This window comes from Agrilus planipennis, unplaced genomic scaffold (assembly GCF_000699045.2).
Source record: "Agrilus planipennis isolate EAB-ADULT unplaced genomic scaffold, Apla_2.0 scaffold44, whole genome shotgun sequence".
Taxonomy (NCBI): Eukaryota; Metazoa; Arthropoda; class Insecta; order Coleoptera; family Buprestidae; genus Agrilus; species Agrilus planipennis.
The window spans coordinates 1,248,721-1,265,026 of NW_020438939.1; the positions used below are offsets into that span (position 1 = coordinate 1,248,721).

General features: G+C 35.0%; 2 protein-coding genes and 1 long non-coding RNA gene across 3 annotated transcripts; all 3 read left to right on the forward strand.

The window, feature by feature from the left end:
• The first annotated feature begins 5,839 nt into the window (after window positions 1–5,839).
• On the forward strand, window positions 5,840–6,778 carry LOC112904437. Its single transcript, XM_025974470.1, has one exon. The coding sequence runs from the start codon at window positions 5,840–5,842 to the stop codon at window positions 6,776–6,778; it is 939 nt and encodes a 312-aa protein (XP_025830255.1).
• A 3,654-nt stretch (window positions 6,779–10,432) lies between these two features.
• Window positions 10,433–12,795, forward strand: LOC108733490. The gene is made up of 2 exons (XR_001937225.2): window positions 10,433–10,738; window positions 11,447–12,795. It is a non-coding gene; the product is annotated as an uncharacterized LOC108733490 (long non-coding RNA).
• Window positions 12,796–13,579: 784 nt separating this feature from the next.
• Window positions 13,580–16,027, forward strand: LOC112904438 (zinc finger protein 585B-like). The gene is made up of 2 exons (XM_025974471.1): window positions 13,580–14,619; window positions 14,860–16,027. Exons 1-2 carry the CDS (start codon window positions 13,580–13,582, stop codon window positions 16,025–16,027), a joined length of 2,208 nt encoding a protein of 735 aa, XP_025830256.1.
• Window positions 16,028–16,306: the final 279 nt, after the last annotated feature.

Genomic DNA, 16,306 nt, shown 5'->3' on the forward strand with positions numbered 1-16,306 from the left:
TCGCGAATAGGAACCAGAGATAAAAATGTTCAGTCTCTCAGAGTCTCTGAAAGCGAGACTCGAGTCTCCGTCTCTCATCGAGTCTCTCTGGTGACGCTGAGAGAGATTGTCGATAAACTGTCAAAAAAACTGTTTGGCGTCTCTGAACGAAAGACTCGACTCGCTCATAGAGAGATCCTCATTTCGTATCCAGTCTCTGAACGAGAGACTTGAATCTCTGAACGAGAGACTCGAATTTTTGACCGAGATAATACTCGAATCTCTCAATAAGTGGTGTCTCGATAGACATGGTGATAATTTTCTAAGTTCAACATATTTCAGTGATCCCAGTCTTTCTACGAGAGACTCAAGTCTCTCAATTTTTCAGTTTTATTTATTCAGTCTCTCTGGGAGAGATTCTAATCTCCGAATTAACAATTTTATCGTTCGAGTCTCTCATACAGATACTGTGAGAGATCCATAAAAACACCTAGGCAATAACTGAGAGACTGTGAAAGACTGTGAGAGACGCTCTCAGAGACGCTGAAAGACTGAGAGACAAGAGAGAGACTGAAAATTTTTGTCTAGGGATGTTTTATTATTTTCCTAATGATGTCTCCTACTAAGCAGTTAAAAAGAAAGAAAGATGGAAAAGAAGAAACCAACTCTTTCAAGTAGCCGAAACGTAATAGTTTTTCACGATTTTTGATTTAAAAAGGCAAGGAAAGTCGCCCTTGTTTTTTTACCAAATTGACGTTTCTGAACTGACAACCTTTTTCGTTTCGTTTATGTTTCCACACACGTTGAGAGAAGTAGTTAGGTATTTCCGATAGATTATATGTAGGTAATGTAATATTTTTTTGAAAAATTGATTCGCTTATCTATATACCTCTTCATTTCTAACCTTTCTTGTCTATATAATTTTCTAAAAAATGGTGCTGGTTTGAAATACTTTTGTGTATTAATAAATTGTATTCAACGTTACAAAAATGGTTTTTCTTCGATATTAAATATCTTGGAAACGGAAATACCTAGAAGCCTGAAATTTTCACAAACCGTTACTCATAATAATATTAAAAAGTACTCCAAACCATTTACATTTACATAGAGAACAAAAAACAATAAACATCTACATGTATGGCAAAAATTGCACTGGAGAGGAGATATTTTGCCAAATTAATAGAAACTGTTCTTTTATTAATTTTTAAGTTAAAAAATGACACACCACTTTTCCATACTGTGTATATCCAAATTCTAAATCAGTATATTTCTTTTCAATTTTACGAAAAATAAAAATGCGCACTAATAAAAAAAATGAAACCATTTTGTTTCTTTGCCTGTTAATTTTGACTTATTGATCTTACGTTTAGACCAGAGGGTATATTTGTTCTGTATATGTAACCTATCAAATGTTTGCATCGTTTTGCATTGCATTTTTACTTACACGATCGTGTTCATGTCATGCTCGTACTCTCAAGATGTCAGTAATTGAAATGGATTAAAACGAGGAGGTTGCTGTGATAGTTTGTTCCACGTACATCTTTTTTTAAAGCGCAAGGAGAAGAGGATCCGGAAGATAAAACGGTTTTGGGTACATACATTATACAGATGTTGTCTTTTACTAGTACTACTTTCATCAACAAGCTTTAATAAAAAATTAAAAGGAATAATCATCCCCAATTTACCACAAATAATTTTACCACAAATAATTTTAAATGAGCGGACACGTGTTTCGCCCACTTTACACGTGGGCATTATCAACGCGAGACTGGTTCTAAAATTAAAAAAAAAAAAAACTTTCGGGTGTTTCATTCCCACCAGCCAGTAATGCTGGTGGGCGGGCAATCCCTCCGGACTATGCCGGAAGGTAGGGCGGAAGGCCCTCTTCAGCCTGCTTTCAGGAATCGTGGGAATGGGTGGGTGGTGGTTCGGGTGAGAAAGATGAGACGGACGAAATGAAGACAGAAGAGAATGAAAGATTATCTGTGGAATATTACTGCCTCAGCATTTGCCTAAGTGATCCAAGGAAACCACAGAAAAACTTGGACCAAGGCAGACGGACCCGGAATCGAACCGGCGTCCTCCCGAATGCTAAGCAATGGTCTAGACCTCTAGGCCATGCCGCTCGGTTCTAAAATTTACAATTCTAACTATTTATAGTGGCGAGGGTTGAAGACCGAAAGAAGGACGGCGACATTTATTAAGGAAATTAATGTCAGCTTGTATAATTTTAATCCTACATTTTAGAACCTTAAATCTGTTTAACTCCAATGACCGGGAAGCCATATTCAAAATAGAAGGAGGAGACTATATACTATTTATAACTATATTTTTAACTCTTGCGGCAGCTCTAGGATAAAATTGTTAATTTAATTGCTTAATCTTTTAATACTGAATTTAAATACTCATCAACTCGCTTTTAGGTAAAGCAAAAGAATGTTACTTTTGTGAGAGTAATACCGATGTATGTCTAAATGGAGAAAAAGATAAATTAGCAATTGTATTTTGCGGTAATAGAGAGTGCATAGAATTCTCCGACACAACATCTGAAGACATACATGTTGGCTTTAGGGGATGCACTGAAGAATTTGTGTCCTGCGAGAATAAGGCTCATTGTAAAAAATGCAACGAAACTTTGTGCAATTCTAATAAAATAGTTTAATTTTAATATATTTGTTAAAATGCACTATTACTAATTAATCTGTTTTGACTTGCACATAAACGAAGGGTTTAACGGTTAAACATTCAGTTACTCCGAAAGGGTTTAGGCTCATGAATTGATTAATAGAACAGTTATTTTTTTACTGGCTGATTTTATATTTGTCATAGTTTTATTTTAACGAAATGTAATTCTACAATTAAAATATAATTGTTCAAAACTCATTATATTTTTCTTTAATATACAACCAGAGATAAAAATGTTCAGTCTCTCAGAGTCTCTGAAAGCGAGACTCGAGTCTCCGTCTCTCATCGAGTCTCTCTGGTGACGCTGAGAGAGATTGTCGATAAACTGTCAAAAAAACTGTTTGGCGTCTCTGAACGAAAGACTCGACTCGCTCATAGAGAGATCCTCATTTCGTATCCAGTCTCTGAACGAGAGACTTGAATCTCTGAACGAGAGACTCGAATTTTTGACCGAGATAATACTCGAATCTCTCAATAAGTGGTGTCTCGATAGACATGGTGATAATTTTCTAAGTTCAACATATTTCAGTGATCCCAGTCTTTCTACGAGAGACTCAAGTCTCTCAATTTTTCAGTTTTATTTATTCAGTCTCTCTGGGAGAGATTCTAATCTCCGAATTAACAATTTTATCGTTCGAGTCTCTCATACAGATACTGTGAGAGATCCATAAAAACACCTAGGCAATAACTGAGAGACTGTGAAAGACTGTGAGAGACGCTCTCAGAGACGCTGAAAGACTGAGAGACAAGAGAGAGACTGAAAATTTTTGTCTAGGGATGTTTTATTATTTTCCTAATGATGTCTCCTACTAAGCAGTTAAAAAGAAAGAAAGATGGAAAAGAAGAAACCAACTCTTTCAAGTAGCCGAAACGTAATAGTTTTTCACGATTTTTGATTTAAAAAGGCAAGGAAAGTCGCCCTTGTTTTTTTACCAAATTGACGTTTCTGAACTGACAACCTTTTTCGTTTCGTTTATGTTTCCACACACGTTGAGAGAAGTAGTTAGGTATTTCCGATAGATTATATGTAGGTAATGTAATATTTTTTTGAAAAATTGATTCGCTTATCTATATAAGCAAAAATTCAGATATTATTTTTATTATATTTTCCTGGGGACTCCCCTTCATGTCTTGAAGGACTACTGGCCGACCTATCTCAGATATTTCTTATTGACTGCCATGGAGTCCTCTGTTCTCCTACTCTATCTAATACCTCTTCATTTCTAACCTTTCTTGTCTATATAATTTTCTAAAAAATGGTGCTGGTTTGAAATACTTTTGTGTATTAATAAATTGTATTCAACGNAAACTCCAGTAGACGAACACGTCAGTTAGTTGTTAGTTGTACCATCCCATCTCTAGAATAACATGCTCATGATTTGTAAGACGTCATTGTAAATTGTAAAGGGGGACAAATGTTATTTTTGCCCGGAGAGGCTAAATTGTTATATAGGGCCCTGCTTGTAGCCAATGGAATCTAGGTGCCTGCTCCCTAATCGCTTCTCCCTGTAGATCTTTTCTTCGCTCGGTTATGTTCCTAAAATTCTGTCTCTCAATTTCTTGAGAAAAGCTTTCTTCTCATTCAGAATTTGATGTAAAAGGATTTGCTATCTCAAAGTGTATCTCATTTAATTTATGTTTCAGGTGAAGCTGTGAAATGCTATTCGTGTCTTAACGAAAACAATCCATGTAAAAATGGAAAGGGAGTCAGTAAAACAGTAAATTGTGATAATGGTTGCACAGCCTATCGTTTCACCAGAGATGGCGAGTATAGTACCTTTAGAGGTTGTAAAAATCCCAAGGACGATCGCTGTACTTATAGTGATCATTATATATGTCAGAATTGTAACTCCGATAACTGTAACACCAAGGATTTCAGCTGAATATGTTACATTTAAAATAAAAATCACATGTATCTTTATTAAATTTTGCACCGGGGCTATGAAAATAATCAGTACCTAAATAAAGTTGATGACGTACATTCACCATGTAGATTTTATTGATGTATTAAACCTTGGTTAATCCTAATTCAGTGGGAAAATTAAACGGGTACAATTCCTCATTATTCATAAATTTTGTAGATTATTACGCCCAACACAGTTTGTAAATAAGTAAAAAATTAAAATTTATCACCATTAATAACTATATGTTAGTTATTAGTAAAATCTGTGTACAAAAAATTGATCGATTTCACATAACAAAATAATACGGATATCTTAGGTTGCATGTCATAGAGTGAGGGGTTAGTAAATGATAAGTAGTTGTTGAGTTACAGCCAGTGGTCAAGTGCCATGGATTTCATTTTGAGCATAGACAACTAAGGTGGCCATTTTTGTTCAAATCAAAATCTACTAAATTTTGCAGAAAAATTAGAAAACTTAAACAAATAAATATGACATAATCATCACCCATCAAAGCAAAGACTCCATACCCCCTTTTGTAGTCATGTAATATGTGAATGACTTCTTGTAATCAGTACCTATTCTGTCCAAACTGCTAGATGCGAATAATATCCAAACGCTAATTATGAAATTACGAAACGAGAAACTAGAAAATTAGTAAGCATGCTAACTTCAAGTCAGGTAAGTATGCAGAAATTGTAAAATTGGATATGAAAATCCTAGAAAACTAGAGCAGGGTTCATAATAAACTGCCAATTAACCGCTGACGATGTAAACTAATAATCAGGTGGTTAGATTTTTTTTAAATGACGTTAAATCCTAAATCGGGCTTGAAACTTGATGTGAATATTTCGAAAATTAGCCGTGAAAGTCAAAAATTAGCCGCGATCCGGGAAAAAATCGAATCCTTTGGTCGCTAGTTTAAATCATCAGCGGGTTTTTGGTTTCAGGACTAATTTGGGAAAAAAGTAAGGAAATTTTAGAAAGTCCGGAGATCGTTCGAATAACTCTGGAAACATCCATTTAATAAATATATAAATGTACAAAAAAGCTTTTTTTTGTTTTAGGTAGTTAAAAGATAACCAATTAGTAGATTAATTAATTAATTTATTTAAATATTTTAAATAATACCAACNACAAAATCAAAAATGAAATTTCTAGGAGAAATTTCAGAACCCTTCGAAATCAAGACAGGAGTAAGACAAGGGGATGGACTATCACCACTACTGTTTAACTGTACACTTGAAAAAATTATGAGAGAATGGAGGAAAAAAATGGAAACAGAAGGAATACAGAAAGTCAAGATAGGAAGAAAGAAAGACGGTCTGGAGTTCGATTGTTTGGCATTTGCAGATGATCTAGCGATCTTGGCTGTTAGCTACGAAGACGCAGTAAAGCAAATTAATATCCTAAAGGAAACAGCTGAAAGAGCAGGGCTCCTCATATCTTTCGAGAAAACAGAATACATGACAAATGTTGAGCAAGGCCCCAAATTCCTTGAAACTATATACGGGAAAATAAAGAAAGTCGCAAAATTCAAATACCTTGGAGAAATAATCCAATCGAATGGATTAGATAAAGAAGCCAACATGGCAAGAACAAGAAAAATGGAAACCGCGTTCCATTTGACAAAAAATGTCTATAATAAAAAGTCCATCTCTCGAAATACGAAACTGAAACATTACGACACTGTGATTAAACCAGAAGGCTTATACGCTTCTGAATGCCTGGCGATGAACACAGCCAAACAGTTAGATGAACTCGAGAAGAAGGAAAGGAAGGTAATTCGAAAAATCCTCGGACCAAACTATGAAGATGGTAAATGGAAACTCAAAAGTAACAGGGAACTATACGAGAAAACAGAAAGAATAACGGACACAATGAGGAAGAGGAGAATAACATTCTATGGACACTTGAGCAGAATGAATGATGATAGACTAACAAAACAATTATTTGATTATTTTGATAAAAACCCAAAAACGCATATGCCATGGTTCAAGGGGGTCAAGTCTGACCTGGAGGAAATGGGGATAACAAGGATGGATGTGGATAACAGAGAGGTATTCAGATCAAAGGTTAAAAACTTTGTTGGTTTTCAAGCTAAGCTAAAGAAGAAGACAGGAGGTGTATGGACAGAAGAAAGACGAAAGCAACAAAGCGAAAGGATGAAGGACTACTGGAGGATAAGAGCAAGAGAGAAAAGAAAATCATGAATAGTTGTTTTCCGTGGTCCCTAGATGGCCGGATTCGAAAGAAGAAAGAATTGCTAAGGTCGTTATCACCATAAGGTCCTCAGTCCTAAGACTCATTAGATACGCACCTCCATTCTTTCCTATCCTGCGCTAATCTTCGCATTTCCTTAAAACTAGAAAAACCCACATCCTTAACTATTTGTGAACAGTAATCTAATCTAGGTCTACCTCTACCCCCCCTAACTTCCGTTTCTGCCTCTAATATGTCTTTGACTAGACCTTCATGCCTGAGAAGGTGTTCTACAAACCTATTTCGCCTATTTCTTATTGACTTCCATAGAGTCCTCTAATACTTCATCATTTCTAACCTTCTCTATCCTCGGTATCTTTATTATTCGCCTGTAACATTTCTAACGCTTCTAATCTTTTCTTTTCCGCCGCGCCCACTGTCCATGTTTCGCACCTGTACAGCGCCGTCGAAATTATCAGAAGTTAATCACGATTTTAAACTTATTTGTTCTCATTAGCACACCATGGGTAGGACCAAATCATAGTTGTTCCGTGAAGACATATTGATATAATGTTAACGTACAGTGCAGTTTTTATTTTATTACGAATTACAACAATTACTAAAGCTCAATAAGCAGATTTGTCATGTTATAGGTATGTTCCGATTTTATTTTGGTTTTCCTCTTTTATTTCCTTTCACTAAGTAAGCAAGCGTTTTACGCTTTTAGGATCAGAATCATTTAGTTAAATTAAAGTAACGAGATGGCTTTACTCAAATTGTTAGGTTAGGTTAGGTTAGGTTAGGTTAGAACCGACTTTGACTTATATTAACACGTATAGAAACGTGCCCAATTACTGAAGCACTTATTTAATTATATTTAACATGACTAATAATTTGTTTCAACAAGTATTAGCAATCACCATTAACTATATTAAATGCAGCGCTTTAGTTAATTCATGCATTGTTTTACAATAGTTGAAGCGAGGAAGTGCTACAGATGCTCTGGCGACGACAATCTGTGTTTAACAGGTAAAGGAGGTGACATTTCTACTGTGGACTGTGGAAGTAAGAATTGCATAGCTTATCTTTTCACAAGGGATGATGAATATGTTGCATTCAGGGGATGTCAAGAAAGTTATGATAGTTGTAACCTCAAACTGTCATGTCAAGCATGCAATAAGGACCTTTGCAACACCAAAGATTTAATAGCCTATTAGGTTGGCGTAATAGAAAACAAAATAATTTACTTTTGTTTGCTTATGGTGTAGACACTTAAAATAAAATAAAACTGGAATATTAATTAGTATCATTTTTTGAATTGTTATACGTATACCTATTATTCTAGTGGAAATTTAAAATTGTACCTTCGAAAAAGAAAACAGAAGTGAAGTGTTTATTTATCCAACTTCATCAGCAGATGTTGTTGCTATAAAAATCAATACTTTTGAAAATTAACATTACAGACTGTTTCAAACATTAAAAACGATTATAATAAATAAAAAAGAAGACTGCTTCAGTATTGGTATTGATCTTTGCTTATTGGGTTTAAGTCTTGATCTTGCTCAAATACTTCTAGTCTTGGTCTTGCTGAATTAATTTGTTACTTAGGTTTTTTTTAAATAATTCTTCTAAGCACATTTTTTTCTATTTACCGACACAATAATTGTCTTCAATGCTGAAATTTTTGTCATACATGCAAGTTTGTCATGACTTTTAAGAAAAATAGTGTCGATAGTTGTAAGAATTATGAAAAATCGAGAACTTACTCTTCCTCCAATATATAAATAGACCCTTCTTCCAACGCATACATTGATCTTTTAGTGAACGACATAGTACAAGGTGTTTGAAAGAAATAAAAAATATCGAAAAAAACATTAGTTTGACTCCATATTTCAACCATATTCAGACAAAGAAACAAAGAACACATACTCCGGGGACATTCTTCTAGATCCCTCTTTATTACATTTAGTGTTAAAATATAATCTAGGCCTACCTCTACCCCGATTAACTCCCGTTTCTGTTTCTAATATGTCTCTGACTAGACCTTCATGCCTGAGAAGGTGTCCTACCAACCTATCTCGCCTATTTTTTATTGACTTCTATAGAGTCCTCTGTTCCCTTATTCTTTCTAATACCTCTTCATTTCTAACCTTTTCTACCCACGATATCCTCATCATCCGCCTATAACACCACATTTCGAACGCTTCTAACCTTTTCTTTTCCGCTGCTCCCACTGTCCACGTTTCGCACCCGTACAACGCCGTGCTCCAAACATACACCTTTAACAACCTTTTTTGAATTTCTAAATTAACCGTTCGCGAGCATAGAAGTGACTTCTTTTTATTAAAGGCGACACGACCCTGCGCTATCCTCTGCTTTATATCCCTACTACTCCTTCCATCCTCACTTATCTGACTTCCTAGGTATCTAAAATCAGCCACTTCTTCTAATTTTTCGTCTCCTATCTTTATATTCGCTCTTTCCCTACTTTTTCTTCCCTTCCATACCAGTATTTTTGTTCTATTTTTATTTATTTTCATACAATACTGTTTTGTCAATACCGCTTCCATTTTATTTAAATCATTTTATTTATTATCTGCAAATCTAAGCATATTTTGCCTCTGTATATCTATGCCTACAGTAGTACTGTCTTTAATAATGTTGATCGCGTCTTCGATGTATAGATTAAAAAGTAGCGATGACAGTGTACAGTCTTCCTAATATTTACTTCTCTACGTTGCAGTCCCATCTCTATAATTGCCTGTTGCTCTTTATACAATCTAAGTATCACTCTTCTATCTCTGTAAACATCCCTGCATTTTTTAGTACATATTTTTAACATCTTGTCCCATTTCCATTGTCAAAAGCTTTTTCTAAATCTACAAATCCTATGTACGTACTCTTACCTTTTCTATCGTTTTCTCTATTGTTACCCGTAAAGCTAGAATGACACCCCGCGTTACTGTATTTCTTCTAAACCCAAATTGATGTTCCCATAATAGTTCTTCTGCCCTTTTTTCCATCCGAGTCTAGTTAAGACGCATGGGAAGTTAAGCTAATTGTTCTAAATGTCTCACACCCATCCGTGCCTCTCTTTTTAGGTATGGTTAACTCATAAATCCATAAAAATTAAATAAACATTCGCGTTAATATAAAGTAATAATATATGAAATTGAAAAGTAAAAGGGGGTGGATTTGGGCTTGGATTTTTTGTTTTGGATTTTGTGAAACCTCGTTACGGTAAACATATCCACCATTCTATCTTCGGTTAGTTCCTAGAGGAATTAACTCACATATAAAAAGTAAGATGAAAAATAAAAAATTAATAGCTTCGATTGTATGCTTTCTACGTTTTTCCATCTAATAATGGAGTCCAATATAACATCCTGGTATTTATTAGATACTTTCTATTCGTTTTAATTTATAATTTTATAACCCAAAACACATTAGAATTACTATACCTACACAAATTAACTAACACGGCCAATTTGTTTTCATATTGTTTTAAATCGTAAATACAAAACAATTGGAATATCCACTCAACAAATTTACGCAATCATCACAATGGCGTCTAAGGACTAGACATCGCATAAAAGTCCCCAAAAATAGAACATGAACTCCTTTTATCAATAAACAATGTTTATTATTTATTTGTATTACAAGCTATCGGTTAACGCGATCTTTTCCCGGTAATATGCAAATCTGATAACAACAAACATTAGGTAAAGTACCTCCATGTCTCCGAAACAGATATAAAAACTCGACGTACATTAAGTTTTATTAATAGTATCACAGTTTCGTGGTTGCTGACTTCGTAGTGCTGAAAATAAGCTTGCAAAATAGATATTACCGTTTTGTCTCTAGTAGTTTAATAATAATCTGAAATATGAATAAATTATTAGTTTTTGCACTTTTTGCCGCCATCTGTATTGTCTTTTCTTCAGCCGCACCAATGGAGAGATCAGAAGATGGTAAGAGAATAGATTAATTACTTTACATTTTCTCCTAATTTTGATTTCAATATTGCCGATATAGGTAAAGTTTCTTTGCTTGTTTGTTTATTCCATTGTTCTGCTTAATTTCTGTATGGGGTAGGTTTTTAAAAGTTCCTTATCGCGTGTTTCGACGACAAAGGGGTGCCAGGTGAATTTCTTTTTTTTTTGCTGAAATTTCTTTATATCTCTTCGGATATTCTTATGGCGAAAAGGGGATGTTTAAATAAAAGAAAAATCATCTGTTCAAAACGTTGGTAGATTCATATACAAGTTGCATATTCTGTGTTGGTGTCTGCAAAATTCTTCTTTTGAAATTTTGACAAAATAGTCGAAGATGCTTTCGTTTTTCCTTTCTCTCTTAGAAAGAGTAATTTTCATACTAAAAATTAAGGAACAGAATTTTCAATAAAACTAATTTAAATAAAAAGTGAAGCACTTTTTACAGAGGCATTGCAAATTTATGCACTTCCTAGAGCTCACACCTAAGAAAGTTTGTAAAAATGTAACTGTTGAGACTTCAAACAATATGTTTCTTATGTCAACATTAGGCTATCTCAAAAACTTTTTCAGGTGTGGGTCCAATGTGAGTTTATACATATTATGCACCTATCAATATAATATGTACACATAACTTTGGAAACTAGAAATAAATATTTTGCTAATATATTTTCTTTTTATTTAAAGAAGCTGAATCAGAGTTGGGAGAGGCCAGAAAATATTGTGATAATACAAACTGTAAATATGATTGCCTTTTCGCAGGATTCAAAACAGGACGATGTAAATACGGTGGCTGTGTTTGTGAATAAGATTCTAATTCTAACGGCGATTGAAATGAAATTTGAATTCCTTTATTGTTGTAACAATTTTATTAACTTTAAATTTAGATGTAGGTAATGTTTTATAATATATGTAGGCACAACCGTTTAGTGCTATTGAAACAATTTCGTTTTATTTTTGCTTTAGCATGAGGAAAAATTCATTATAAAAGCAAATATCACTTTCAAAAAAAGAAACAAAACAGGACTCTCTTTAAAATAAAAACAGACAAACGTGGGGCTGGGCGATTATTAAATTCAGTAATTGATTGTCGACTCTAAGAAAATTATTGATTATTGCGATTAATTGGAATAAACAATTATGTCGATTATTTTTCGATTAGGTGCAGATATATAAGTAAATAATAAATCTCGCTAATAATTATAACAAAATATTGTACATAGACACGGTGATTGTTGATCGTTTTTAGGAGAATTTGCTGTTATAAAATCGAATTAGGCTTTAGTAAATTATCCATTTCTATAATTTTATATTGACCTAAAGTACCTATTAATTCTGAGTCTTTCACTAATTTTATTATTACTTTTGGATCTTTATACGTGATAGAAATAATGTAATCGATATGCATATATTAAATTAAGTACCTTAAGTAAACAATATATTACGTACGAAAGGACAAAAGTACCTTATTCCGTCTCGGGTGTGAATTGCCACCCGAGTCGAAGAGGAAGGCGGAAAACTTTCTTCCTGAGGTTCGTATAGGTACGATTTTGTACCATACTGCTGCCCTGAAAGTACGATTTCTCCTGATTTCAAGAATGAGAAATTGCATCACAATCCCTCAGGTAAGACATTTACTGGTCATTATGAAGGCATTTTAACATCTTCTGGCTGGAAACAACACGGAGGATATATTAAATACTTTCTCAGTAATAAGTAAATGCTTTCGTCCTTGAAGCCAGGGAAAGATACTGTACTTTATAAGGGTGTGGTAAAAAACAACGTACACATAAATGTGTGTCATACGTAGAAGAAAATAAACAATAATAAAAAAGCTACATAATATTTTTTATTGTACAAGCAACAAATATTGTAATCAGATAAAGTTTTTCAATATTGCAACTGATGTATACCTAATGCATATATATATATTAAGGATCACTGAAATTTGTTTTATGAAAATTTATTTATTTAATGTATGTGCATATGTATATATTTACCAATGTACCTACTATAATAAACATGTTTATTCTACATATATTTGTGTTAGTTATTTACTAAAGACCTAATTAAAATTTCTAGAAAATATAAAATGTAGTTTCATAATAATTAATGGGAACATGTCCCATAACACGTGGTTGTAAAAATCTTTACCACATTTTCTAAATTAAAAATTAAAAAGGAAGACTCACCCCCTAAGTACCACAAAAAACTCAGTCTCAGTCAGGCAGTCCGCGTTGATAATGTCCACATATGAAGTGGGCGAAACACGTGTCCGCTCAAAAAAGTTTTTTGTGATAATTAGGGGTGAATATTCCTTTTCAATTTTTAATTAATATTTACCACAGTCTCCTCTTTCTACTTAGAGAAGGAGATGCCTAAGCGTGGCCTACAGATAGGAATCAAACATCCTGTGCTTCCCACATCCTTGTCTATTTCATGGTCATACTGTAGCACGTCGGTGAGTGGTTACTAGGGGCGTTCTCATACCTTATGCGTATGTCTATACTCACTTGTAATTTATTGCCTATTTGCTCATCTTATTTCGACTTGCCTATACATACCTAATCCAGAAATTGATATATCTACATGTTCCATTGAAAATCTGTTTTAAAGAATGTTAAATATGTAATAGATGTTTATTTAATGTAATATATGTATGTATTCAATCTATGATGTACCAAGATTGCAATTAAATAAAGTCTCTATAAATCGTTAGCGTTCCAATTGAAGAAAGACCATTTTTTTTTTTGGGTTTATCATGTACCTACACATGTAATAATACTATTTAACTAGGGCAACTTTTTCAGGCTGTCGTCAATGATAAAAAGTGAGTCTTCCTGCGACGAATCGTGGATACCATTGAGTATAAAACGGGAAAAACAAAAAAGGAGAAGGAAGTCCCCAAAAATCTGGAGCTGTGCCAAATGCAACGCGAAATTTGATAAGAGCACCCAATTTCGCGACCATCGGAAGGTACACAAAAAGCCAGTGTATGACGATTCACAATACAGCTACACGTACGATCCTGTAAAGGAAACCTACAACTGCGTGACGTGCGACTTGGAAGTACCTTCCAAAATCGAAATCCAACAACATGTTAAAAGCCATAAAGAACATTTTACCTGTGACATTTGTAATTTACAATTCGACGAACCGTACAAGTACGCTAAACATAGCATCATCCACTCGGACGACAAAACCTTCAAATGCCCGATGTGCGAATCGTTTAAGACCAAAGCTCGGACTTCGTTACTCGCCCATATCAACACGTTCCACCTTCACAGATATTTCTACAGGTGCACCACGTGCGGCAAAGGTTTCAACGATTGCGTCCAGTTCAAAGAACACAAGAACGTGCACGACGGGGTGAAACCTTTCAAGTGCGTCGTTTGCGAGAAAGATTTTACATTCTCAAATTACTTATTCGCCCATCAAGTGAGAAATCATAAGGTTACGATCGATGGCGTCATCGGAACGAATCAATGTCACATGTGTTTACGAAGATTCGCCAACATACGGACTTTGCAGAAACACATGAAGAAACACGAAAACGAAAAGAAGAAGAAGCCCGAGAAGAAACACTTGTGCGATATTTGCGGGAAAGGGTACGCAAGAAAAGCGAAGTTCGTAGTTCACTATCGAAATCATACCGGTGATAAACCTTTCAAGTGTTCTTATTGCTCCAAACGGTTTACCCAGAAGGAATACGTCGTGCTTCATGAACGAGTCCACAGCGGGGAAAAACCTTACGCCTGTGAATTTTGCGGGAAGTGCTTCAATCAAGGGGCGCCGCTCAAAGTACATATACGAACGCATACGGGAGAGCGCCCCTTTAACTGTGAAATTTGCGATGCTCGGTTCACTTCCAAGGGTTCGCTAAATTTACATTTCAAAAAGTGTCCCGGAAAATACTGGTACCAATAGGCTTTTGTGATCGCCATTAAATTTTATTTAGAATGTTGATTTTTTTTATATGCCTGTATAATAAAATGCTTTTTTCGAATGCTGTAGCTATTTCTTATAAATAAGGAATTTATTTAACTGAGTATGTAGGTAGTTGTTTTCTCCCTTACTAACGTTTAACCCTTTTTTTCCAGAAACGTAACGATCAAGAAAGAAGATTCGGAAAACGAAGATTGGAAACCGCCTACAACTTCTAGGTTCAAATCTTTGAAATCGAATTACAAGTCAAGATGTAGCAACGATTGGTCACTGGTTAAAAAGAAACAAACCAGAATGAGAAGAATATGGAAATGTACCAAGTGTCCCGAAGAGTTCGATACAAACAGAAAGTTGCGCGTTCATAGAAAAATCCATCAAAAAAACAAATACGAAGAAACGAAGTACAGCTACATTTTGGACACGGTAAAAGACATTTACTGCTGCATGACTTGTGACGTAGAGTGCACTACAAAAGAAGACATTCAAAGACACGTGTTGACTCACGAGGAGCATTACACGTGCGAGATATGCAACTTAACATTTTCCGAACCTTACAAATACGCAACACACATGTTCGTTCATAGTAAAGATCATTTCTTCAAGTGTCCGCTTTGCGACTCTTACAAAACCCCGAAGAGAACCTGCTTGTTGTCACACATCAATACTTTTCACTTGAAAAGGTTTATTTACACTTGTTCCACCTGCGGCAAAGGTTTTAACGATTGCGTCCAGTTCAAAGAGCACAACAACATTCACCAAGGGATTCGTCCGTTCCAGTGTATAGTTTGTGGTAAAGATTTCCCGTTTTCGGTCTACCTTCACACCCATCAGGTGCGAAACCACAGGGTTTCGATCGATGGCGTCATCGGTACGAATCAGTGTTATGTGTGCATGCGCAGCTGTGCCAATCCGCAGACCCTCAAGAGACACATAAAGAAACACGCAAAAGAGGGCGAAAAGGGCGGTCGCGAAAAGAAGCACTTGTGTGACATGTGCGGGAAGGGATTCGCGGTCAAGTACAAGTTGATTTTACATTATCGCACCCATACGGGGGTGAAACCTTACAGCTGTTCGTACTGTGCGAAGAGCTTCACTAAACGTGACTATTTAGTAATGCACGAACGAATTCACAGCGGGGAAAAACCGTATTCTTGTGAGTATTGCGGTAAATGTTTCAACCAAACCGCCCCTCTCCGGGTGCACATACGCAGTCATACGGGAGAACGCCCCTTCGTTTGTCACATATGTAACAGTGGGTTTATTTCGAAGGGCTCTCTTAATATTCACATTAAGCGGTGCACCGGAAATGATTACACAGTATAAAAGGAAATGTATTATATCTCTTCAGAATAAATTGATTCATTGATTGATTATAATTGCGACACTTGTGTGACAATACATCGTGGTTTCGTTTTTGATTTGAATGAAATTTAGTCTTAATTTCGTAAGTAACCTTCGCTATAGAATAAACAATTGTTCTTCGTAGTTAAATTAATTGTGTAATTATTCTACTTGATCAATATATATCAATAAAACGTAATATTGTTTAAATAATACTTACCACAAGAACAGTAACATAACACACCTTATCAATTCCACGAT